The 26,053-nt window shown below is 35.1% G+C and overlaps 3 protein-coding genes and 1 long non-coding RNA gene across 11 annotated transcripts; 2 read left to right on the top strand and 2 right to left on the bottom strand.

The window, feature by feature from the left end:
- Positions 1 to 1,719: 1,719 nt before the first annotated feature.
- Positions 1,720 to 6,363, top strand: LOC123216816. Of its 2 annotated transcripts, none has more exons than XR_006502350.1 (4): positions 1,720 to 4,708; positions 4,987 to 5,870; positions 6,024 to 6,142; positions 6,225 to 6,363. It is a non-coding gene; the product is annotated as an uncharacterized LOC123216816 (long non-coding RNA). The 2 variants fall into 2 exon arrangements; XR_006502349.1 differs by having other exon boundaries at positions 1,722 to 4,708; positions 5,033 to 5,870.
- Positions 5,799 to 16,246, bottom strand: LOC123216814 (ADP-ribosylation factor GTPase-activating protein AGD1-like). 4 transcript variants are annotated; one of them, XM_044637397.1, is made up of 19 exons: positions 16,022 to 16,246; positions 15,566 to 15,642; positions 14,935 to 15,035; positions 13,939 to 14,009; positions 13,560 to 13,631; positions 12,919 to 12,963; positions 12,389 to 12,454; positions 11,596 to 11,643; positions 11,406 to 11,501; positions 11,274 to 11,315; positions 10,434 to 10,652; positions 10,190 to 10,321; positions 9,887 to 10,090; positions 8,191 to 8,277; positions 7,758 to 8,105; positions 7,409 to 7,566; positions 7,140 to 7,233; positions 6,246 to 6,733; positions 5,799 to 6,079 (listed from the first exon to the last, which is right to left on the bottom strand). In XM_044637397.1, the coding sequence occupies exons 1-19, from the start codon at positions 16,064 to 16,066 to the stop codon at positions 5,980 to 5,982; spliced, it is 2,493 nt and encodes an 830-aa protein (XP_044493332.1). In that variant the 5' UTR covers positions 16,067 to 16,246; the 3' UTR covers positions 5,799 to 5,979. The 4 variants fall into 4 exon arrangements, with proteins under 4 accessions (XP_044493332.1, XP_044493333.1, XP_044493334.1 ...); XM_044637398.1 differs by having other exon boundaries at positions 13,560 to 13,622; XM_044637399.1 differs by lacking the exons at positions 14,935 to 15,035; positions 16,022 to 16,246 and having other exon boundaries at positions 13,560 to 13,622; positions 15,566 to 15,628.
- Positions 16,247 to 16,317: 71 nt separating this feature from the next.
- LOC123216811 lies at positions 16,318 to 19,089 on the top strand. 4 transcript variants are annotated; one of them, XM_044637394.1, is made up of 3 exons: positions 16,318 to 16,502; positions 16,796 to 17,880; positions 18,001 to 19,089. In XM_044637394.1, the coding sequence occupies exons 2-3, from the start codon at positions 16,926 to 16,928 to the stop codon at positions 18,960 to 18,962; spliced, it is 1,917 nt and encodes a 638-aa protein (XP_044493329.1). In that variant the 5' UTR covers positions 16,318 to 16,502; positions 16,796 to 16,925; the 3' UTR covers positions 18,963 to 19,089. The 4 variants fall into 4 exon arrangements, with proteins under 4 accessions (XP_044493329.1, XP_044493328.1, XP_044493326.1 ...); XM_044637393.1 differs by having other exon boundaries at positions 16,319 to 16,502; positions 16,796 to 16,856; positions 16,932 to 19,089; XM_044637391.1 differs by having other exon boundaries at positions 16,319 to 16,502; positions 16,796 to 19,089.
- A 377-nt stretch (positions 19,090 to 19,466) lies between these two features.
- Positions 19,467 to 25,811, bottom strand: LOC123216812 (signal recognition particle subunit SRP68-like). The gene is given in 14 exon segments (XM_044637395.1): positions 19,467 to 20,052; positions 20,367 to 20,522; positions 20,861 to 20,987; positions 21,154 to 21,263; positions 21,405 to 21,611; positions 21,716 to 21,843; positions 22,405 to 22,516; positions 22,581 to 22,776; positions 23,069 to 23,154; positions 24,260 to 24,455; positions 25,146 to 25,256; positions 25,368 to 25,434; positions 25,518 to 25,538; positions 25,541 to 25,811. Coding segments are annotated over 14 exon segments (1,806 nt in total). The 5' UTR covers positions 25,608 to 25,811; the 3' UTR covers positions 19,467 to 19,830.
- Positions 25,812 to 26,053: the final 242 nt, after the last annotated feature.

Raw genomic sequence — 26,053 nt, 5'->3', positions numbered from 1 at the left:
CAATATTTATAAACTTCATAAAATTTTAGCTTAAAATGTGTGATTATTTTTATTGTTAACAATGGAATATAATGTCGCCGCCCCGGCCAGGCCATTCAATTTCAAGCAAAAGGGGGAATTGGGAACTAGGGACCAGGTCCTGTATATGTCAACTTTTTATTTAAATAATTATTTTTTAAGTTAAAAAAAAAAAAATTCTGTGTACAGTGGCGACTCCTAATACACTTTCAAGTTTGTATAAAATAAATAAATATATTTAGCAGTGGAGTGACAAATAATAAAGGTTTCGCTGATGGCTTGTAACCTACTACAAAGAATTGTTGGACCTTTAAGATTGTCTTTGTCATAGAGGCTACATTTTATGTTTCTAATTATATGTCTCACACTTTATACTCATTTCAGTAGTGTTATGTATATAATTTTATATATAAATAATGATATGTTATTATATAATTAAATAATTAAAATTTAAAAATAAAATAATATCTAATTATATAATAATATATTATTATCCGTGTATACAAATTATACATATACTATTATGGATAGCCATCTTAGTCCATTCTTTTGCTACAACAAGAGCCAAATATTTTGAAATTTTATTTTATGAATAAACTTAGAATTTTAAGTATAAGATATAAAACTTAGAATTTAGTATTTTAGTTATTCTTATATTTTTTTGTTATAATTCTAAAATATGAATAATAATATTAAAAAATATAAAATTTTAATATAATATTTATACGATTTTAAATACTAATTTTTTAAGTGTTGTTCTCTGAAAGTTCGCATCAAAACTACAATCGAAATTGTGGAAATAATTTGGATAATTTAACTGAAATGTTGTTGCAGTAGACAAGGGGGGATATAACACGTGCACTAATGTATTTTATTTTACAAGGTGAGATTATCTGCTCTGTTCTGAAGTCGTTTTCATTAATAAAGGATGAGAGAGGGCCGAGGGGCCTTAATAATTAAAAGAAAAAAAAAAAATACAAGTGAATATTGTGGATATGAAGGTGATAGAGAGAGCTATACAAAGATATTTATCCCAAAAAGTATCTATTAATTTGAAATTAATTAAAAATCAAGATTAAGGTCTCCTAAATCAATAATTCCTTTCTAATAAAATGTGAACTCAATCCAAATTGATGGTGGTTTGTTTGTGTTGTAATATCTTTCTTTGCTTTTGGCCTTTTATTATTGTCTCAATAACAATTCTGTCCCCCATGAATTATTTTCTTTAACAAAACACACCCATTTGCGTATTGTAAAGGAATAATGTACGGTGCTCTTTTTCTTCAATTCTCCGAAAAAATGACAAACTAGGTAGAAATTGACAACACTGAGCCCATCATGGCTTCCCAAATTGTAATGTGAGCACAAAATCTTGCTTTCATTTTCATGTGATAAAATCAAAGATAGGATTTTAAGTAAGTGGGTGTTGATGACAATAAATGTATGAAGGGTTTGTTCCATCTAACTTTTTAAGTTTACGTAATTCAAAGACCGACAAAATACAAAGTAAAAAAAATAAAAATAAAAATAGTAACAAAACAAAACCCACAAGTTTTTGCGAGGCTTGTAATGGACCCGGATGGGAATACAGCCCACCTCACTTAATTATTTTACAAGCCCGTTCTTATATTGAAAGCCAGTTTTTAAAGGCCCAGTTATTGGAAAGCCTTTCCAAAACGACGTCGTACACCATCGTCTGCATCCACTGACTAGTGTAAGCAGCTGCCATTGCCAATTACAGTTGGAGAGGACCGGCGTACTGAAGGTCTATTCTCTTCAGGCGAATAATTGTTCAACTAATAAAGAGTAATTATTTGGGTTTACTCTTACAGAAAACCCTTTATTACTCAACAAAAGAAATGAATTCATTGTTAAAATTTTACGACTCTCTCGTCTCAAATCAAAGCAATTTTGCACTTCTCAAAATGACGAAGAAACTGTCAAAGAAATTAAAAAATTTCTCAACCAGGACGACTGGAAGTTTCTCATTGAATCACCACAGATATCAAAGAAGCTGAACCCAGATGTGGTTCAGTCGATTCTTCAGCAAAACCAGGTACAGGACCCCAAACGCCTCTTTGCTTTCTTTAACTGGGTCAATACTAGACTGGGTACCCGCCAAAATTTGAGTTCTTTTTCATATCTTGCAATAATATTGTGTAAGTCGAGGCTTTTTTATCGTGCTTTTCGTGTGATTGTTGGAATGATTGGAGCCAAGCAGTCACATTTTCAGATTTTGGAGTCACTGCTTGGATGTTACGAAGAATTTAATGAGAGAGTGATGTATCTGTTTTTGAATTGTTGATTGATTGTTATAAAAAGGTGGGTCTTTTGGATGAAGCTACTAATGTGTATCTTGGTATTGTTAAAGATGGTGGGCCGGTGCTTGGTTTGGTGTGTTGTAATTCCTTTTTGAAGGATTTGTTGAGGGGAAATAGAGTGGACTTATTTTGGAGGGTGTATTATGCAATGAGAGAAGCTAAGGTCACTAGTCTGATAAATGCTCATTTTGTAGTTGGGAATGTTGAGGAGGGTAAAAGGATTCTTTTTGAAATGGAGGAGAAAGGTTGTAGTCCAAATTTGATTACTTATAATGTGGTTATGTAGAGTTGGGGCTATTCATGACGCGTTTGACCTAAAGGAGAGCATGATTCACAAGGGCTTGGCTCCTGATGGATTTACTTATGGTATGCTTATCAATGGGTTCTGTAAAAAGAAGAGATTGGGAGAGGCAAAGTTGATGTTGAAGGAGATGTATGATAGGGATGTAAGTCCTGACCAGGTTGTGTATACAACCCTTGTCGAAGGTCACGTTCAGGAACACAGATTTGAAGAGGCAATAAATTTGCTGAAGGTAATGCCCGAGAAAGGTGTTTTACCCTATGTCTTTTGCTACAATTCTCTTATGATTGGCCTCTGCTGGGCCAAAAAGATGGAAGATGCCAGGAGTTACTTAGCTGAAATGATTGCAAGGGGATTGAAGCTCAATGTCTATACTTATGGGGCTCTAATTCATGAATATATCAAGGCAGGTGACATGCAAGCTGCAGACAGGTATTTCCAAGAGATGCTTGGCTGCGGCATAGCTTCAAATGATATCATTTATACAAATCTGATAGATGGACACTGCAAAGAGGGCAACATAAAGGAAGCCTTTTCAATGTTTAGATGCATGCTTGGACGAGGGTGATCCTAGATGAAAAGACTTACAGTGTCCTCATTCATGGTCTCTTCAAGAGTGGAAAAATTCATGAAGCAGTGGGGGTACTCTCTGAACTTGGTGACAAAGGTCTGGTGCCTGATGTTTTTACTTATGGCTCCCTCATTTCTGGCTTTTGTAAGCAAGGTGATATGCTGGAGGCTTTCCAACTTTTTGAAGAGATGTGTGGGAAGGGTATTTCTCCAAATATTGTTTCTTATATAATGTCATGATCAATGGCTTATGTAGGTTGGGTGAAATCGAGAGAACTAGGGAGCTATTTGATGGAATCTTTGGCAAGGGTTTAGCTCCTAATGGTGTGACTTATACTACAATTATAGATGGATATTGCAAATCTGGTAATTTAACTGAGGCATTTCAGTTATTGGATCAGACGTCATCAAGAGGGGTTCCTTCTGATAGTTTTGCTTGCTGTGCCCTAGTTGATGGCTGCTGCAAACAACGAAATACAGAGAAGGCTCTGTCCTTGTTTCTAGAAATGATTCAGAAGGGCTTTGCTTCCACTTCTTCATTCAATGCTTTGATTGATGGTTGATGCAAGTCAGGGAAAATTAAGGTAGTTAATTGGCTGTTGGAAGACATGATTGACAAGCATATCACACCAAATCATGTGACCTACACAATTCTAATTGATTATTGCTGCAAGGCAGGAACAATGAAGGAGGTGGAGCACCTCTTACCGGTGATGACAAAAAGGAATTTGATGCCTAATGTTTTAACTTACACTTCACTTTTACATGGTTATGAAAGAATAGGAAGCAGATCTGAGATGTTCACTCTTTTTGATGAGATGGTGGAGAGAGGAATTGAGCCTGATGGAGTAATCTACAGCATGATGCTTGATGCTTGCTTAAAAAAAGTAATTGAGTGAAAAAAATTAAGTTGGTGGATGAAATATTTGCTAAGGGTGTGGCACAAACCAATACTTATATGGTTCACTAATAAACACCCTATCCAAAGAGGAAGAATTTTATGAACTGTTGAAATTACTTGATGAAATGAGAGAGCAAGAAGTTAAGCTTAATCTTCCTACATGTTGCCCTCTCATCCATGGTTTTTTTGAAGCAGGAAATACGGAAAAAGCAGCCACACTTCTGGAGAAGATGGTCCACACTGGATGGGTTCCAGACTCCCCTGTTATAACTGATTTTGTTAAAGAAGCGCAAAATGATACAAACTCTGAGAGTGATATTAATTTCTTAAAGCAAGCAGCAGTTGTACGTGTGCATCCAGTGTAAACTTATGTGCTGGAGAAGAGAGCCGGAATTTCCATCCTTTCAACTATTCCTTCTGTACTTAATGAAATAGAACAGGGTAGCTGACCCCATCAAATACAGGAAACTAACTCCATGTTGGCCATTGGCATAGCAAAATATGGTGGCAGCCAAAATAGATCAAGTTCACTGTGTAATACCCTTTGTCATCGAATCATGGTGAAAAATTTCTAAACTAGGGTTCCAAATTCTAAAGGTAAATGCTCTTTTTCTCTTTATTTCTACATCTTTCTGTAGAAAAACTCCATGCATATATGTGTAATGCCTTTAACTACTATTATGGTGGGGTCGATAGAGCTTTTGATGCTTTTTGAAATTGCATCCCTTGCGAAATCTATAACAGAATTGACACTGCAGAAATTCACTTAGTGCCTATCTTGGTTGGACACATTATTTGTTCGTATAGCATCTTTTGTGACTCCTGACATTATGGATTTGCTACGAATTGATTCTTACTGATTTTTACTGGAACAGGTGGATATGAGAAAAGATGACATATGATTATTTCTGGTGATGACAGGGGCATGGAGTAAGGGCGGTGGTGAATGGTGATTGTGAGGAGGACAGTGGTGAAGGCAGATGGGACTAATATTCAACTAAAGTTGTAGGGAATGATGCAAGTAAAATGAGGGGTATGACTAATTTAATCTATCTTGTCTTCCACCATCATTGGAGTGGCTTAGCTGAGGAACCTGTGTGTAGCAAGATGATCAGTTCCAGAGAGAAGAGAAAGTGGTAAATCCTTCTCTGATTGGTTACCAAGGAATTGGTCGGTCTCCAATATCCCAGGGTGACCCCTTCCGTGCTTCTTTCTTTGTGTAACCCTTCCATCCTTTGTAGAAATAAAGATCCCATTCATTATTTATATGTTCAACACATATCCATATGAATTTAATTTCTACATACTGGGCACAATTAGAATCACTTTTATTCCCCAGCTTTATATGTGATAGACAATTTACAACAGTTTATATATTAAGCGTCAGCCTTACAGCCTTACAAACTAATTTTCCCTTATTAATTAAACATCTTTCTTGAGAAGGTTTAAGAAATCAAAGATTAACATAGTGTACTTGATCTGCAGATGATATTAGTTTTAATTTTTTGAGCATATGATTTGTGCGTTGAAAGTTGAGCATAATACATTTTCCTGCTGGCATAATTTTGGTAAATTTCCTCTTTTAACTGTCATGGAATTTCTGAGTTCTTATGTACAGGGACCTAAATCCTAATGAAGGAAAAATAACAACTATTGAAGACGCAAAAAAGCACCTGCAACAGAGCCCTCAGCACAAATGATATTTTTGCCTTTTTGATAGAAGTCCTCTCAACTGCATGACTAATTTACACGTATTTGGGTAAGCAAAAGGCAGCATGAGGCATACAGTGCCAATTGTCTAAATTAATTATACAAAGGTCCTTGCAAAATCTCCGTTTTTCTTCCCTTGGAATAATTTTCATACTGTATCATCTGTTTGTGCCAAAAGTCTCTTTCGCTTGCGAGGTTGTAGATGCTAGCTGCAGTGGAGTACTACCATCTCTATCAACAGCTTGCGGGTCAGCTCCCCTGTAATAACATTGCTAAATCTGAGTGACATTTTCCCACATTGGAAAAAAAAAAAAATAGCAGGTGAAATTCAGAACATGAATAACTATTAGACACATGTTCTATCAAACTCACTAAAATAGATCACTGTTACTATAAATCACAGTAATAGAAGGGGAGAAATCACCTTGCAAGCAGCAGTTTTGCAATTGAAGTTCTCCCACTAATTACAGAATGATGCAGTGGCGTCTTGCCACTTGAATCGGGAGCATTTACGTTTGCACCATACTGTAGGAGAAGTTCCACCATGCCAATGTCAGCAGTCAGGCAGGCCAGATGAAGCAGTGAACAGCCATCAGAAGATTCTTCTATCAGCTTATCTTCATGTATAGTTGAGGAGTTAAGATAGCACAAGGGATCATCGAAAGATTCCTTTGGGAAGGAGTCGATTTTTTTATGTCTGCTTTCCTGATCTTCTAATTGCATCGCTTTGGCCAATGAAAGTACATTACATGGAACTTGCCCGTGGATGGCATTCACATTGACTTCTGAACAGACAATATGCCGGTACACTGCTTTCTTGTCATTATCACGGACACTTTCCCACACCTGTTTCGCCACTGAAGGGAGATGCATTGTCTCCTTTGACTTGTGAACAAAAAATTTCTCAGCGTACTGCAAGCACAGGAAATCATAAAATTTAATTTTAGGTTCCAAATAAGTTTTAAAACAAAATGCACATGCTGCTGCATGTATAAACAACACAATTGGGTGAACCACATAATGAGAGTGAAAGTTAGTCATTTTTAAGATATGTGTTTCTACATGCATTTAGTAGCAAATTACAGCAAAATGATACAGGATTATAACAATTTTTCATATAACAAATTGACCCTGCAGTTGATTGGACGAGATCGTTAAAGAAGGTACATTGATCAATAATTATAAATGAATTAATATCTAAGTTAAGCAGCCACTTCAAGCAAAGGCATTATCAATTACCCATGGGAAGGGTTGTGGATTCCGATTAGGGGAAAAACAGGAGAAAAGAAGGAAAATATAGTATCATTTGTGACAATACCTTAGCATGAATGTACTGCTCCTTTACTGCAATAGAATCATCATGACTAGGTTTTCTCACAATAAACTGTTTGTGTTTGTCAATCTTGGAAGCTCTGCACCACAAGAACTAACTTATCTATTAGGACAAAAACAAACACCTTTCCAAATAGCTCAAGTTCCTGAGATGTAGGCCAAACTTTGGTTCAGTAAAATTAGAGAGTAACAATTTGATTCCTACGTGATGAACATCTGTTACTTTCTGATTTTACAGGGACCAATTTTACTTACCCCATAGTCCTGTTATCACATGAAAATTTATTTCCACTTCCACTCCCAGCGTGCAACAACTCCTCCCAGATTGAGTTGGTATAGACATTTCCCAGTGATTGAAACAGATTTAATACAGATGACTCCCACACTTTAACATCAAGTGTCAGTGATCTCACCTGCATAAAAGTTTATCTAGAAATACAGCATCAATAAATGAACCAAAGAGACTCTACACAAGGTTTAAGCCTCACACATCTGAAGGTCCTAAAGCCTATTTGGAGCTTTCTTTGGGAAAATTAAGACGAACATGGCCAATCTCACAATATGAAAAGAGGTGAGGTTCCAAGAAGAAGCTTGGATTACTTACCTTCGATATATGTACCCCAAGATTACGATGAACACCAGAACATTCGATACATATAAGAATACCCAGGTTTAAGGATGCCCAGTCTGGCTCAGATGCACCACAATCAGCACATTTGTCATTCCCATATACTCTTCTCAACAAATCAATTGGTTTTTCACCTTTCGTTAATTTGCCCAAGTCTCCCGCACTTCTAGAAATATGAAAATGATTTCCCGAGGCAAGGCTTGCAGATGTGTTGTTTTCCTCTAGTGCTGTTTGATCAACATCTGCGCAATCCACATATGAGCTAGTTTCGCTTCCGGTTCCAGAGCAATGATCGACATAATCAATGGGATCAGCAGAAAGACACTACACGTGATTAAATTTTGACAATTGAGAGAGCTATATCAAATAATAGGTACTATTACTGATAAAACATGCTTTAACATTTTACCCTCCTCGGCGTCTGAAAACTCAATAGAGAAGCAATTACTCCATTTATTTTTTCAATCCAGTCCGATTGGTCTGCCGCATTCTCTGCCTGCATTGATTAAGCAAATACAATTAATAATCTGCTCAATGTATAACTTAGTCTATCGGATTTAATTTATATTTACGCCAAATGATTAGTTCCCACCCAAGGTTTAATATAAATCAAATTTTTCATTTGTTAACTATTGAAAATCTAAATACCTATCTATCCGATAAATTTTACTGTAATCTTTTTTTCTATTACAATCGCACCCCCCAAATTTTTAAAAATTTTAGTTGCACCAGGTCTTTTTCTCTCCTTCTCTCCAACGACGATTTGTTACCATCGACCATCAATCTCTCCATTTCATCTTGTTGGTCACTTTTCTTTTTTTCCTACTCTGATTATCTTCATTAGAGACAAAAATGACCATAGAGGGAAGGAAGAGTGGTTAAGAGAGAGAGAGAGTTGACAGTCAAAGATGGCGGATGGTCGTTGGAGATTAGATATGAAAACTAAGGGAGAGAAAAAGGGTGACATTGAAATATTTTAGAAAGTTGGGGGATAGTTATAATAGGAAAAAAAAAAGAAAGTTTAAAACCCTAGTCTTAGGGAGGGAGGCGGGGGAGGGGGGGACAGTTTTAAACTTAAAAAATATGAGGGTAGAAAACAAAGTAAATATTTTAAAACTTTATGATAATTTAAAATATGGGTTTTAATAAAATTTTTAAATAATAATTTTATTCATGATAATAATAATAAAATTCAATAAATAAGTAAATATTTAGATTTTTGATAATTAATAGATAAAAAATTAAGTTTACATCAAACCATGGCGGGAAATAACCTTCTGGCCTTACATTTAATTAAAGATTCATTTTAGTGAGAGGGATTTGATTTTAATTTCTTAAGAATGAATTTGATTTAAAAATAAATTAGTAAACAAACAAAGCCGAAGTATGTGTACCCACCCACCCCAAGCCAAAACTACAAACATTGCCCCCTATTTCGTTCAGTACCTGTGTCATTTCACTCGACATATAAAGTCAACCACAATAAAAACAAACATCGGTCAGTGTACTCTTAAACGAGCATTATTTTATATATATATATTTATATTATTAAAATTATTATATAAACAAATACTATTTTATTTATAATTTAAAATTATTTAATTATATAATAATATATAATTTATATTCAAATTATATAACTTAAAACCCCCAAACAAATGTTGAAGGGTAAATTTTGAAGATGTGAAGTTTGGACTGGTGTCTTGTGTCTTTGAAATAAAAGAACGAAGAAGGGGGCGTTTGGGGGAGAAATTTAAGATCTAATCATGTATGTGCCTTGTTAATTATATCAGTTCGGGGGGTAAAGGTGATATTTACTAGTTATTACAATAAAAAAATTAAATAATATTAAATATATAATTTTTATATATAAATAATGATATATTATTATATAATTAGATAATTAAAAATTAAAAATAAAATAATATTTAATTATATAATGATACATCGAAATTTGTGTATATAATTTTATTAAAAAAATTTTATTGGTATAAAGGTATTTAAAGAGTCAAAGCCAGCTAAAATGTAATTCGGCCTTGAAACAGAGACGAGTAAGTTCTTAAAAAGAATCACTAGATTCAACTGTAAGTTAAAAAGACAGATACCTGCAAAGTGTAAACTTTTGTTGGAGAGATAATCCTGAAGCAGAACCTTAAATCTGACTGATCGGCATCAGCTTTAATTGTTGCGGTCAAAAGATTTAATTTGTGTCGTGCTACAGATTTTTCTTCATGTCCACCCCCGTGGTGATGAGAAGCAAGCCACCGGCTCAGCAGCCCATGACTAGTTTCCGTTTGACTTGAAGCTGCCTGAAATAGGAGACGCATTAATTCATTACTAAACAGGGAAAAGATGAGAAAGAATTTGCAATTTATAGTATTACAAGTTCTTTCCCGCTAGCGACTCACAGAATGCCAGCTCCAGGGTTTTCGATAATAATACAGCATCCCTCGGCTATCAAGAACAAAAAATCTTCTCTTCCAATCCCCTCTCAAATTAGAGGACCTTTTTGAGAGATAACCTTGTCGAATAGTTTGGACCTGAATATTAATTGTATTAGAGCAGAGCAATCTAAGGAGATAAACATGGAAAAATGGAAATCAGTGGGCTTGTGAGAAGGGAAAAGGTTGACATTTATATAATAAAAACTACCTTTCCCTTGGCAGCAGATTGCATAGCTGCCTCTATCTCTTTGTTTGAATTCCTTCCAAAAGGTCTTATTATGCTGTCTCCCTTGGGAGAACCATAAGAACCATTTAAAGAATTCTTACTTTCTCGAGCAATCTGCCTTATATACTCCTTCATCCTTTCATGAAGAGAGTCCTGCTCATAGTTGGAACATTCTCTTGACTGTTGTGCATAAGCCAAGACCTGTAACCAACAGTTAAACAAAGGTTCACAGATGGAAGGAGAAGTTTTTTTTTTTTCAAGAGAAACTTGTTGGCTAATAAACGGGAATGTGGCCATGGTGAAATTTCTTCAGAACTTAAGTCTACTCTAGAAGAGATGATTGCCAGAACTACTTTGTATCTCAACTTAGAGAAGGTCTGCAACCAACACGCTGTTGCCATATGTTTGTTTTCCTTTTCCCTGAGGGCCTTAAGATATTATTCCTCATCCTATTGATGGTGTTAATGATAAAATCTTGGGGGCTCTGGTTCGTCAACTGCATGAGTGTGCAGAATTCCATGAAGGCATATGGTTCTCATAGAGGAGTTCAAGCTGTTGGATGGAGGAATTAAAATTTTCTACTCAAGAACCAAAAATAAGCATCTCAATCAGTTTGATTTAGCTTTTAAGCCAAATGGTTTGCATAAACTGTAGTTGCTCTACAAATACTTATACATGATTTGTTGGTTTTAGGAACTTAACAGCTGGTTCGAGCTACTTGGTCAACGTCGGACTACTTTCTATGTGCACATTCATGTGCTTTCTTTAAGGAAATTAAGCAACCTTTTCTATTTCTTATAAGTAAGCATCGGTAAAAGAGACCTGGTTAATGAAGGGTTCCATATGATGTAACAGCTCATATGCCTGCAAGGAACAAAAATTTGAAGCCATGTATGGTTATTATTTATGAGATGGAAGAAGCAAATGAGTCCTGAGCATATAATCATATCAAACCTGTTTGAAGAATCGAAGGTGAGCGTCCATTGTCCCACTAACAGCCTCCAAAAACTCAAACCTTTTTTTGGCTTCAACATTAGAGAGAGAACTAACCTAAGTATCAGAAAGCATATATAGAGAGTAAATTCCTAACTTTGGATGAATCAGACAGTTAATTACACCAAAATTTCCTCATCAAATAACATACCAGCTGGAAGCGGGCTTGCTCAAATAAGGATCTTGCATTGTGCATTTCCTGGAAGATGTCTCTACTATATTAGGTTTTAAAGATCCTAGTTAGTAAATACAGGAATGGAAAAAAAATGGTATACGAATTATACGGATATGATATGACGAATAATGAAAAATACGTTCATAAAAAAAACACCTAAAATTTTCATATGGGAAAAGTACAAAACGTATATATACAAGTTTAATACGATATATCGTCAATAATACATCTTTATAAATATGACAATATTATAATAATTTTAGTACTTTTTCACGAATCTTCTATTGAAAATCAATATAATAAGTTAAATGTAAAGTGTTTAATTAACTATCGAATCTAATAAAATATAATACATAATTAAAATTCTTTATATAGGACATAAGGAGGAAAATACAAAATTATAGTTAGAAATTAAGAAAAAAATGTTGTTGGTGTTTTTTTAAATGACATTGGTATTTTTATAAATAATTGAAAATAGAAGGGACAATTTTGTACTTTAAGTTTAACAAAAAATTTAAAAATATAGCAAACATAAAATATGATTTATGATTCACGTTTAATATAGAAAAGGTGTAAAATACGCATTTAATACATTTTAGATTTAAAAATTCTTTTAAATATATTTAATACACAAATAATATGGAAACGCAAATAATACGTATATTTACTAACTAGGTTAAAGAAAATGTTTACCCTTGAAAAACTATCTGATCAATTAAATTTTACCAGATTGAACAGTGATAGGAGTAAGTTTAGTCATTAGATATACCTCCTCTATAACAGCAGCTACATCAACCCTAGTGCTCTTCTTCAATGAAAGAAACTTCTCACGTGCCTGTGACACAAAATTAAAATTGGCATTAACATACGAAATACAAGGGATAACCTTCATGCATTTATCTAAACAAGTCATCCCTCAAATTCATAGTAAAACAGTTGCTGCGGTTCTGAAATTAACTTTGAGAAAGTCATATTATTTGAAATGTTCTTATATGTTTATCTTTCTTAGTTGGGGAAGAAAAATTAAAACAAAAAAGTTCATGTCAAAATTTCCTGGCAACCCAGTAACTGAATCCAGAGAGGGAATAGAAATCAGTTTGATCCCACTTCTGTTCCTTGCGTTAAAAGAGAAAGGAAAGGGGAAGGAGGTTGTCATCAGATTGTTATAATATTTTGTAAGCTCGTATTATAAGTTTGAACCTTTTGAAATTACTAGTAACTCAACAAGTGTTTTATATATTTTTAACCATGGTATATATACCAACTTAAAATTGTCCATTTGTGAAATTTAGAACCTACCTGATCGTATACCAAAGAAGCTTTGTCAAAGCGTTTGCGGGCTTCCTGCACCAGTAAAAGATTATTGACTGGTTATTGGACAAATAACTGTGAACTAGTGGAAGAGAACAACATGAGAAGCATGAGTAGTTTCGGTTAAAAATATATGAACGAGAAATTTCACGAGTACACCAACTGTACCCTTTTTGCCATAGTAAATTAAATGCCTTAATTATAGGAGCATTTTGACATCACAATGCAATTCAAGTTTGAAGTTGTGAAGACATCAACACCATCATCTAATCTTACCTCATATTACAAAATGTATATTATAGCCAACGATAGATGACTATTAGTTGTACATGTTTCTTGTCTCTTAATGAAAATTTTCGAGCAATGGGAAACAGAGAAGACAAAGACTAGGAAATTCATTCTATCAATGAGAAAATAGCTATTTTGAACATAGAAATCAGAAAACAACCGCAAAATATGGCTTACTGACTTGAACAACAGTGATCAAGACGCAGTGTGAAGACAGATTCTTGTAGGGGTAAAGTCAAAATGTCAATTTGTTCATAAATTCATCAAGCCGTATACAGGTGGGAGCTATGATTATCACAGAAATCAAGTGAAGCAACTATAGTAAAGCATGTATCCAATACCTTGACATCTTGTAAATCAACATTGATAAATTTCATTAACCTATCATTTAGCATGTGCTCTACCTGCAAAAGCTAAATTTGACAATGTTAGAAAAGGAAGGCTGTTAAGCCACTTAACATATGTAGTAAGTCTTTCATTGGAAAAAGAAAAAGCCCAGTTGCAATTAAATAATAACACAGAAAGCCGGACTTTAAATCGGAGGAATGCAATAACCTCTCTGTTGCTGCTGGAAACCATAGAAAACTATGTTGCATTGTATAGAGATTTTGAAACAAAAGATTACATTTGAAGGTTGTAATCTTGTTAGGCCTGGACTATGTTATGTCAGGAATGATGCACAAAGCAAGTACTATAACAAAGAAAGCACAACATTGCTACCTGTGATCGAAGAACTTCTTTGAATGTACCAATTTCTCTCAAAGCAATTGTGAATTTGGTCATGACTGGGCCTGATGACACATAAATTTTCTTTCAGTAGTAACATCACTAAACATACGCAGCTATTAAATTTATTTGAATTAAATCAAAGATCTGTCAAACAAAAATTCTAGTTTAAAAATTTCAGTAAAATTTAACAAGAGGAAAGAAGATAAGTTTAACAGGCTGTGCAAGGATCCGAGCAGCTTATGCTTAATTTGTTAGCAGCTCCCGTAGGCTCATACAAGCACAAGACAAAATTCATGTCCAGTGACAACTGACTTGCACAGCAAAGCTCAGGCAACACAAAGAAAAAAGGTAACAAAATTCATATGATGGCATGTACAAGGATCAATAGGCTTATACAACAATCTGAATGTATCAAGCAGAAGCCCAAGTCTGAGCTCAATCACCTGCTTAGTGACCTCATACATTATAAAGAAAAATTGAATCAGTAAAATTAACTCTGATCTTTATATAAAAGGATCCTATTATATACTCAAAAGTTGGCATAGAATGAGTTCATAGAACTCAATAACGAAGTGGACTTTAGGCTTCTTTCTCTTTTTACAGTCACAAAAACATATTTGTTAGGACAAATAATTTTTTCGGTTATGAGAATTAAATAATATGAGAAAAGCTGAGCTCAATTTTGACTTAGGCTCGAGCAAGGCTGTTTAGTTGGGCTCAACATTGAACTAAGCAGAAACGTGCCTCCCAGTCACACCACTATACTGGACAAAAGACAACAAAAAAAATAAAGGAAACAGGCTTCCAAGTTAGACACAGCCGTAAAGGACTAAAGATAAAAAGAAAAAAATACATGGAACACATCCACTTTGTACTTTTATTATTGGCAATCGACTAAGTCAACCACTTCTCATTAAGCCTATGCATTCATGCCAAATGGAAAAAAGAAGTTTTATGATATAAAGAGCTGCAAATGACAACATCTACCTCCAAGAGCAACACAAACAGGATCACCATGTCCACCGCCAAAAGTTTCAATAGCATTTACAAAAGATATGTCTCCCTCATAAGCTTCCCCGAGTGCTTCTCTGATGATTATGAGTAACTAAGCATCTAAGATCTTCCAAAAACATGAAAATTGCAGGAAAAACAATACAGTGAAAAAACAAGATGAGCTTCAGTCCACTAATTTTGCTGACTAAACATAAGCTATTTACTACCATCTTTAGCTTTTGACCTTCAAACAATCCCGGCTTAAAGAAGCTTTTTGGATGGGACATGCCGTATGATATATATGGAAAAGAAAAGACATGATTCTAATGAGTAATTACATTAAACCAAAAAAAATCTTTTAATTCTAATAGCTGTCCGATATTCAAGATCAAAAGAAAAACCCCACTCATAATCGCTCAGTGGTGAAAAGTTCATACAATTTGGTGTTTTCCCTCTCCAATCATTTATAATTTCTTTGTATTAGAAATATTTACTAGTTATTTTACGAGTATCAACATATATTCAGCAGACAGTTTATTCATGTCGAAATAAAAGTTTGATATTAAAAGATTATATATGATCAACAAAAAGATTGAAGAGATAAATGAACGCTGAATAGGCTTACGTGTACTTGCGTGATCCTTTGTAAAACCTTAAACATCGCCCTCTCAATACGTCAGCACTTTCCTCCATCAATTGTATCTATTCACCAAACACTACATCAGTATGCCATACTTTCTGCAGCAACTAAAACTGAACAGACGCACTAAAAGAAACTTTAATCTTTAATTTAACTTGTAAAGTGGCTGAAAATCAATCATATTTCGCTCATTCAACTTAGAAGAGACCAATGAAACAATAATTGTACAATGCTAACAAATTAAACACCTGAGGTTCCGTTCAAAGTTTATTTGTTTTTCTTCCATCAAAATGCTCAGTATATTACAAAAATAATTGATTAGACTAATTCTCACCGGCACGCGGTACAAAATAAATCCTTTTTTCTTCTCTCTGCGGAAATCTCACAAAATGGATGTAATTGAAAATTTCAAAAGACAAAATACGGAAACAAAAATAGCACCTGTTGCCGAAACATGGGTGAATCATCGAGTTTGGCAAACTGCATTGTTGAAGCAATTCAGAGAAATTTTTTTTCTTCTTCGTTGTGGCTGAAAAGAGAAAAAAATAGAATTGTGTTTTGATTGCAAATTTTCCCCGTGTGTGTTGTGCATTGTTTAAATGGCCGCAATTGAAGGAGCTTTTGTTTGTTGAAGTGGTTACTATTTGCGAACTTTCATGGCGGTCATACAAACCAACAAAAATAAATAAATATATCACCCGCCTTTTTCTTCCTCTATATTACTTTGACTTTGCAGGACGACAGCGTTTAGTGATTGTGATATTTTTGTAATATCACACTCTCTGGTGGAATACGTGCTACACACGCTCCACTAGAGGAGCTGACAGAAGGAAGCACCCTTTCGTCTGTTCCATCCTCCATCCCATGCCTGCGCCGTTTTGTTGAAGAAAATGTTGGAAGTCTGAGCTTAAGATTAATAAAGGTTGGTGACTGAACTCAGTAAGTCTGCCTTGTTATTTTCAAATTCCATTCTTCGCAGTTTACATATGGCTTGATTTTAATTTTAATTTTTTAATTTCATTTTTTTTCGTGCATTTGTTGGTGAGTGAAAGTTGAAAAGAAAAATGGTTTCTGCTCTTTAACCAGGACATCCATTTTTCACTTGTGAATGCATTTATAACCCGAAAAGCTGACTATTTTTATGCTTGCTCTTTTCTGTAATGTATGATCTTAATGTTTGATTCTTCAATTTTCTTTGGAATTTTGATTTCACAGTTATATCTCAGCACGGTGGATTCAGTGTCGTTTGATTTGAAGATGAAACTGTAAAAGCTTGGTAAATATTTTGCTTGTTTTCGACATAGAAAACTTGGGATTTTGAAAATTGAATAAGTGAATTGTAAGGATGCAGAATAATTGGAGGATGAATGATGATAAGTTGAAGGCCCTGCAGGAAAAGTGCGTTGCCCAATCAATGATGCTGAATGAAGAATACGTCAGTGCCAGAGAAAAGTTACTCATAGCTCAGCAGCTTTGTCCAACACTAGATTACATTGATTCAATGTTGAATGTCTGTGACATACTAATATTGGCTGCTGGTTTTGAGTTATCAGATTGTGAGATTGATGACTTCTGCGTTCATCATCTCTTTATGCCCTCTGTCACACACTCTGATACTGTTTTTCAATATCAGAAGCTCCTCACTTCATTGCAGGTCATTAAGGATGAATTTCCAGGCACTGAATTGGCAATACAATTTCTCCAGAATGCATTCTCCAACCTATCTGACAGAGGAAAACGTTCTGAATACTATTTCCAGCAGGATGCTTCTTTGGCTGGTCAGCTGACGTTTAAGTGTCACACTGTTTCTTCTAGCGAAATTCTGGGCACGGGGAGCATAGAAGGTGTCTCAATGGAAGTGACTTCTGAAAAGAGTGGAAATCATGAGCCATGTGTGTTACCTTATCATGACGTGGATGAGCAAGATGATATAATTACTCATCAAGCATCCTTAGCTTTGCCAAGGCTTAACCAGGAATTTTACAACTTTGAAAATGACAGAAAAGTGGAGTTCCTCAGGGCGGGACAGATCTGGGCTACTTATTATCAAGCAAGTGTTCCTTATCGCTATGCTCTTGTCAACAGCAATAACAATTTTGACCTCATTGTTACATGGCTGAAACCAAAAATTGGTAGTTCAAATGAGAAAACATGGTATTTTTCTGGCTTACCTGTCGGTTGTGGGACCTTTGATCTAAGTCCGGAGAGAAATGATGTGGTAAGACCAATGGTTTTTTCCCATCAATGCTCCCCATTTCATTCACTGACAGAGAATCAGTTTGAGATTTACCCAAAAAAAGGTGAAATTTGGGCTGTATATGAGAATTGGAACCCTGATGAATGTGCCTACAATCCTAAATGTCTTAAAGAATGCAAATTTCATCTGGTTGAAATGCTGTCTGATTTTTCAAAATTTTCAGGTGCGGATATTGTGTATTTGATGAAGCGAGATGGTTTCAGGAGTGTCTTTGAGAGACAAACAATAGAACTTCGTCCTACTGTTTGTCAGATCCCTTCCAATAATTTGTACAGTTTCTCTCACAATATTCCAGCATACAGGATTATGGGTGGAGATGGTAAGGCAGTCTTTGAACTTGACCAGTTGGCTTTGCCTGATGGAATGGTTGTTGCCACTGACACTCAAATAATCCTAAAGAAGAGGAACATAAATGTTTCAACTCACTTCACTCCTCAGAAACAACTACCTTCTCTGGGATCGTATCCAGACAGCAAAACTTTGAAGCATAAGTGGTCGCCAAATGATTTTTGTGCAGGTCAAGTATGGTCTGTATTTTGTGCAAAGGATTCGATGCCACGACAATACATCCAGATAAACGGTGTAATTTCTGAAAAGCAAGTGTCTGTCACATTGTTAGAACCTCTTCCAGTTCTTCGTCATGATATCGAGTGGAAGAAAAAAAACCTCCCCATTGTGTGTGGCTTGTTTGAACTTTGCAAAACCAGTGTCATCCTGGAACCATCTTATGTTTCCATTCTTATTGAGCCCCAAAGATCTCTACCCAAGCCATACTTTATTATTTACCCAAAGAAAGGTGAGGTTTGGGCAATGTACAAGAATTGGAATAATGAGTGGAACCAAAATGATTACCGAAATTGTGAGTATTTTGTTGTCGAAATTCTTTCAGAATTGTTTAATGAAGATGGGATGAGAATAGCCAAGCTGGTGAAGGTGGAGAATTATGCGACTTTCTTCCAGAGGCAACGGGATAATGGGTTTGATATTGTCCGCACGGTTTTACAAGCAGAGATGCTGAGTTTCTCACATCGAATACCTGCTTTTAAAGTGCCTGAAATTAGCCAATATGGTGTCTCAGAAGACTCTTGGCATTTGGATCCTAATGCTTTACCTTCTAACTCATAAACATCTTGGTTGCATTGGCTTGCATATCACACAGTTTATCGGAACAAAGTTTGAATCTTATTCTCTCTAAACTCATTAAAGTTTTGTATTACTTGTGCACATGAAAAATAGAAGGATGTTAACCTTACCTGGCTTCTACAGTTGAAAACTTGAGACTAAGTATTTCGATAATGTTTTACAGGCCTTTGAAGCTCAAACGGTGAAAGTGATCTTGTTTTCACTCCCAGATGAGCAAATTAACTTCATTGACAATGCATTAGGAGTAATTAGTTTTAGGAGATTTTATTATATCTACGTGATGTTCAAAAGCCAGAAATGTTTGCCGTTTGACTTGGTGAGTGGGAATCATATGGTAACTTTTGTACTATCAAGGGCAGAAAGATACATAAAAAGGCACCCATTATCCCCTTGGTCACTAGTGTCAATACTGAAAGCATAGCTTAAATGAAGAAAAACTAAATTTATGGAGCACAACTCGATCAAAATGATTTTGCCACCAGAAAATGCCAAACAGATCCCATTTCAAAAGGATGAATGTATATTCCTGGAATTTAACTCAAGATATTTGTTCCTTTTCCTTCCATCTCAAATCAGCCTAAGTACTTGAAAAAATAAAAGATACTTTGGTTCCCACTTCAACTTGTTGATTTCCAAATTCTAGTAAGCCCAAGATTTTAACATCAAACACAACCTAGAATTCTAGGCAATTATCGAGAATCTGTTTTATCCACAAAAGCAGATTCAAAATTTCTCAGCTTTTGATATGAGAGTACACTATCTGAAAATTAAGGCAACCTGATTTATGGTGTTTCATCTGTAATATCTTTTTCCTGACCAGACCAACAAATCAAATCCTCATAAAGGAAACTCATCGCCACAGCCTACTAATAAAGCCCTTCCTGTCTTTCTTCATCCTGTTTTCAAGAGATGGGAATTCAATACAGTTGTAGGCAAGGTCTAAAACAATAGGATTTCGAGGTATTGATTGGAATGCTGGAGGGAAGGCTGCAATGCGTGGAACAACTTTCACATTTGAGTCACCAACGGCAGATTCATATAGATCTAGTTTCTCCACGAGATGTTTCTCCACCTGAAGAGAAATAGAATCAGCATAATAAAGGGAAATTCAGAATTACACGCTAAAATTTATGACCGAGTTCATATATCCTTATAGGCATGAGGTTCTCCACATAAACATGTTCAGTTTAAAACCCATCAGTACAAAAGCATCATATAGAATACAGTCTGACTAAGAACAACCATAAATCTTCAGTCCATCTTTGGTATGGTGGAGCATCCAAAACAAATGTGATATAGCATATTATAATAAGGAACATCATTTCTTTCATTTTTAATTGGGTTTTGAACATAGTTACTTTTTTTTTGGGGGGGCATATACGGTACCTTTTTTCCTGCTCCGTCTAGAGACATGGTAGAAATTTTTTCAGACAACTTCTCAGGAGCCTTTTCTTGCTCCATAATCCCCATTGCATGCTCTATGCAAATGTCAGATCTGCTTTCTTTGTGTAATGTCATCAATTCGTTAACAATCATCTGTTGCTGATATATCCAAAATTTGAACCCAAAACCAACAAGCATCAACATGCAGATATGTTGTGCAAAAATTCTCCAAAAATGAGGAATCAACAAATGGGCATACCAGAAACATGGTTATTTGCTAAAACAAGTAATCAAAAAAAATTAGACAGTAAGAATATTTTTCTAGTATAACCTAGAGACAGTTGTCAATACCAAGGATGTCAGGTATACATACCAATATAATAAATACAGATTTACTTAGATAATAATCATCAGGGAACTGCACTTAATTCAATGCAGGAAAAAGAAGAAATGAGAAATAACACTAAGTGTTGTTAAAATTAAAAATATAAACAGACCTGATCACTGTTCCAAGATTTAAATTTCTGCAGGGCATTTTCAACCAGATGGCGAGTGCGAGTGTACAACGCATAAGCTTCTGCTCTCTTTCCAGCCAAACTGTATGATTTTGCCAAGTAAAAGCACCTGCCAAAATGGAGTCCTATGAATAGAGACAGGCAGAAGAAAATTCCTTGACACCCAAAGTAACTATAAATAAAGGCCCTCACTAATTTTGTTATTAGAAAGGCCATAAATCTTAAGATGAATATTAAACAGACCACATTTGCCTAATACAAAGACAAATTCAAACCTCTCTGCTTGAAAAGCCAGACTTTTAAGCTCACATTCTTTGGCAAAAGCTACTTCTTCAGGCTTTCTATCTCTTCCAGAACTAACCAAATCAGATAGATCAGCTGTATTCTGCCATAGATAAAATCAACAGACACAAAAATTACTATATGCCCAAAGGTAGGGGCAGCAAATAGATTCAGCAGTTAAAAAGAAAACAGCTTTACATACATCAGGGCATAACAGAAATACACAAATAGATTGATTTTTAACCTGTAATAAGAGATCATATAAGCGAACAAGTTCTTCAGGTTTAGTAATTTTCTCATTTTGGTCATCTCGATGCCTAGTGAGTTTATTCTTTGCAATGTTAACCAGCAACTGATTCCGCTCAATGGTTCGTTGCCCTAATACAGCACTAACAGCTTTATCGAGTCCATTTAAGTCGTCTTTCACATTTTCAGCATTACCTGCACTGACCTAGAATGTATGTAAAGAATATCAGTAAGAAAGGAACAAAATAAATTGAACCAAACCAGAAGTAGACTAGAAAAAGTAATTGCCATCATCACAATGACCCTTACCAAGTCACTACGAATGCAGCTCCTGGCTTCATGGTATGCTGTAAAAATTTTGTCAAAGATTACTAGTTTTTTCTCAGAAGGTAGAGAATCTGCTGCTGGACCATGTAAATCCTTCTCCAATTCTTGAGCTGAAAAAAGTTGTCATGACAAAACAGAATTTGAGATTCTGTTTGATCTGGTAATCAAATTTATGGGGAAATACAGAAATTGCCACCAGAGAAAATTCAGCTATCAGCATTATATTGCTCTAAAATAATACATTTAGCAATGAGCTTCATACCAACAATCATTGTATACAACTATTGAGACCAAAGAAAAAAAAAAACCACCACAATTTTCCAGTTTTCACCATCCGCTTTAAGTCATTTTGCTGATAACAGACATAAATCTCAGAGAAAAAGCTACTATAGGGACATTGCAATTGCTTAACTCTAAGTAACCAACCTGTTAACTAGATGCTATTAATAGACCTTAGCAATTGCAAGTTGAATGAAGTCACCAGTCCTATCAGTTATACTACATTTTGAGAAAAGCAAATTCACACACGGTAGTAGATAAACAAGAAAACGGAGATGCTTTCTTCATTTTTTTTTAAAAACAGAAAAGAGGCAAGAGATGCTTGCACCTCTAACAACAAAATCTTTACACTTGTTTCTTTAAACCATAACTAATAGAGATCAATAACATACCTTTTAAAATGGCCACCCGAGTTTTGGCATTGGTTATTGGAAACCTATGTCCCAGCCAGTGAAACTCAGTCAAGGATGCAGCCTGTTGAGATCTTGCCTCTGCCATGACAGCCTGCAACAAGGACATCAGTACTGGTCCCTCCATGTCGCATACCACTAAAGATAATCAAACTTACCTCCAATTTTGCTTTAAAGAGGTCCAGAGCAGGACCTTCCATCTCACCAATTTGTAAAAGTTCAGAGGCCTGAACATTTGATGCACCAATTTTGTGTAGGCAGTAGCGGATGCTGGGTTCTAGCTCCTCAATTCGCTCACGGCACAAAACTTGAGTTTCTACGTCTCCATATTTCCCAAGTTCCTCATACACAGCCCTGAATTATTATCAACAACAGCCGGAGACAATCCCATCAACAAAATGAATGAAAACAAATTAAACTTTGAAACATTTAGGAACAACAGCAATTAGCATGGAAAAACAAACAAAAAAATCACATGTATTTAAGGAATTCCCATGCAATTAATCATATGCTTAGATAATCCAAAATTAAGACTTCTAATCAGCACTTGCTTTTAACTGGGAATTCATTGAAAATAAAGAGACAGGTAAGTTCTTTCTATTGAAATGGTAGCAACATATAATGTTCATAGAACAGAAGAATGAACCTAGCACTTTTGAAATTCTTCAATGCAGTGTCCCAATTCTGATCTTGTTCAAACAACAAATTCCCTTTCATGTATGAGGCATAGGCCTGCAGATTAAAAATGAAAAGGAAAACCTTGATAAACAATGTATAAAATAAGTCTAGAAACACCTAAACCAATCAGTAGGAACAACCCTCAAAGGACAATTTACTCTAATGTAGAAATATTTAAGCATTCAGAATTCATAACCAGTAGTCATAGATAATCATAACAATTAAAATGCAAAATGGAGAGACAGCAATTATTCATAACAATAAGACAAACCATGCGCATGTCTACAACCATATCAGCAAAGTGAGAGGCAAATTTTCATGATTTAAAGTATGTCTTAACCTAGGATAAAACCAAGTATAACTAAGACCAAATAATTGGTCAGTAAACCTTTAGAATCCCCTCAAAAAGGAGTTCTCAGAATATGAGATTAGAGACAAACCCTTAGGGCCAATCACAGACACCCACCCATCAGGCACAAACATAGTGCACTAGTAAACTCAATGCTCCTTTTCCTTTAATATAATTTTCAAAGGAGTTCTCAAAATATGAAATTAGAGACAAACCCTTGGGCTGATCTCGAACACCCACCCAATAGGCACAAACAACATGCACTAGTAACCTACTTACCCAAAAAAAAAAAAAAATGCACCTACTTACCCCAAAAAAAAAAAATGCACTGTTAACCTCAATGCTCCTTTTCCTTTAATATATTTCCCAAAGGAAAATTTAACTATACCAGAATTGGCAGATTTTAAGACCTATAAATACATTTGTCATCATTTTCAAAAAATAGAACAGCATCTAAAATCAAACAGCTGATGATTTGCAGCCGTAAGAAATTGCCACATGTCATTCTTCAAACCTGTTTTTGCATCATTCTCACCATGTAACAACCTTTCAAGACTACTAGAGCATTCACCACCAGGAATTCCAAATATGAACATTTTGGAATAACATAACAGTGAATTCTCCAACAACTCAGGATACGGCAATAACCAGTTTAACAACCCAGGTGATTACAATATTTGCGGAAAAAAATATTACTAGCTACAAGCAACAACTGTTTTATTTTTCCTGTAAAAATTAAACCAGGCACCAAAAGCATTGGCAATAATATCTGCAATATTGCAACTCAAAAACAAACATATCCAGAAGCACCTCAGCTTCCAAAGAAGTTCTTGAATCTCCTTTGATAGCACACAAATTTGAGAAAAGTGTGGCCCATTTCACTGCCTTCCTCAGCCTACCAATCAAATAGATGCGCTGCCGTGCATTGGGACCATCTGGAAGCTGTCTTTTCTCCATAGCATGACTCCAAGCTCTTTCTGCTGTATAAAGAACCATATGAAGATACCTATTTGAAACCAAAGAGCATTGACTGTTAAACAGACTACAATAGAACCCCTCGTATCTTTCAAACTGCAACAGATGTGTTTCACAAGCTACAAAACCATATGAAATCTGAAAAGCACACACAGAAACTGATGCTGAACATAGATTATTAAGAAATATCAAAATTGATAAAGCAAGCAATCACCACCCTCCACTATTCAGGTTTGCATGTTCATGAAACCAATGAGAAAAAGATTTACCACTAAGTTCCAAAAAAGCCCATTCATTATAATTCAATTAAGTCTCCAATAATTCAGATGTCAAGTGCCAGCCATAATGATAACAACCAAATGCCAACCTATTTTATATCCCAACATCTTCAATTACTAATCTAACAAATCTACACGACCAAATGAAGTACGAATGCTCTTTGTAATCTTGATATAAGCATACACTATTGAAAGCAGTTAGCAAGAATGAATGACCCAGCAAACAAAACAGAATCCAGAGATATATAGATGAATAATGATTTAAATTGGTCTGAGGCATTGCCTTAAGTAATCAAAATATACCCATAGTATGCTCCATTACCCTTTCTTTCACATTCACAATCATATTCAACCAAAACGCAAACAAAAATATGAAAATACTGCAATTCTATTTAAATTCTAAGCAAAAGTATCATATCATAGAAAAGTACAGATACATATACCTCACTTCAGTGACAGTGGATTCAGTTATAGACTTTCGCGCATATTTACCGCGTCCATGAGTAAATTTCAACGATTTATATAACCTCCTCAACCGTGCAGTGCAATACCTCCTGAAAATTACATTTAATTCAACAATTCTCAAGATCAAAATATAGAACGAACTTGAATTTACATAAAATCTTAAATTAGGCCAAATTAAATAGAAGAATTATCATGCATACCGATAGCGAGTGTAGTCACCGTGCCGCAAACCATGCTGCATTTGAGCAGACTTGAGGAGTTGCAATACTGCAAACACCAAAAAGTAAGAAGTAAATTACATAATTTCATTGAACTATAAATTTAAAGCGCTTTTGTAGCGAAATGCGGACCATTGATGGAGAACTTGGGCCGATCTTATCGGAATTGTGTGATCTTGGGTCTTCAATTTCCATAGACGAGGCTTCGTTTGCCTTCGACATTATTAATTCGTTAATCAATTTATTTGTTTATTTATTAATCAATCACACGTTCAAAAGGAAGAAATGGATGTCGTTTAATCAAACGAGGGATTTTGGATCCAAATATTGAATCAATATTGACTGGAATCTAGAGGGAGAAGAAATCTGACAAAGAGAAAAAAGGGAGGGAAGAAACAGCGGCAGAGTGATGACGTTATAGATGTTAGGGCAATTCTTGAATCTTGAAAAGCATTAAACCGGCCGGTTTAATTAAATCTAACTCGTACGGTAAATCGCCGTCAAAATTCGAAGCTAAGTTTTAGCAGAATAGGTCGTTAAATATCAATAATCACTTAAGATGTTACAAAATTTCGTCACTAGAATTATTGGTATAAATATTTTTTATAATAACTTAAATATATATTATAATTTGTTGATTTTGAATTATAAATAAAATAATCATTAAT

This window comes from Mangifera indica, chromosome 5 (assembly GCF_011075055.1).
Source record: "Mangifera indica cultivar Alphonso chromosome 5, CATAS_Mindica_2.1, whole genome shotgun sequence".
Classification (NCBI taxonomy): Eukaryota; Viridiplantae; Streptophyta; class Magnoliopsida; order Sapindales; family Anacardiaceae; genus Mangifera; species Mangifera indica.
The sequence above is the reverse complement of the archived record's forward strand: the minus strand, read 5'-3'. Positions and strand labels throughout refer to the sequence as shown.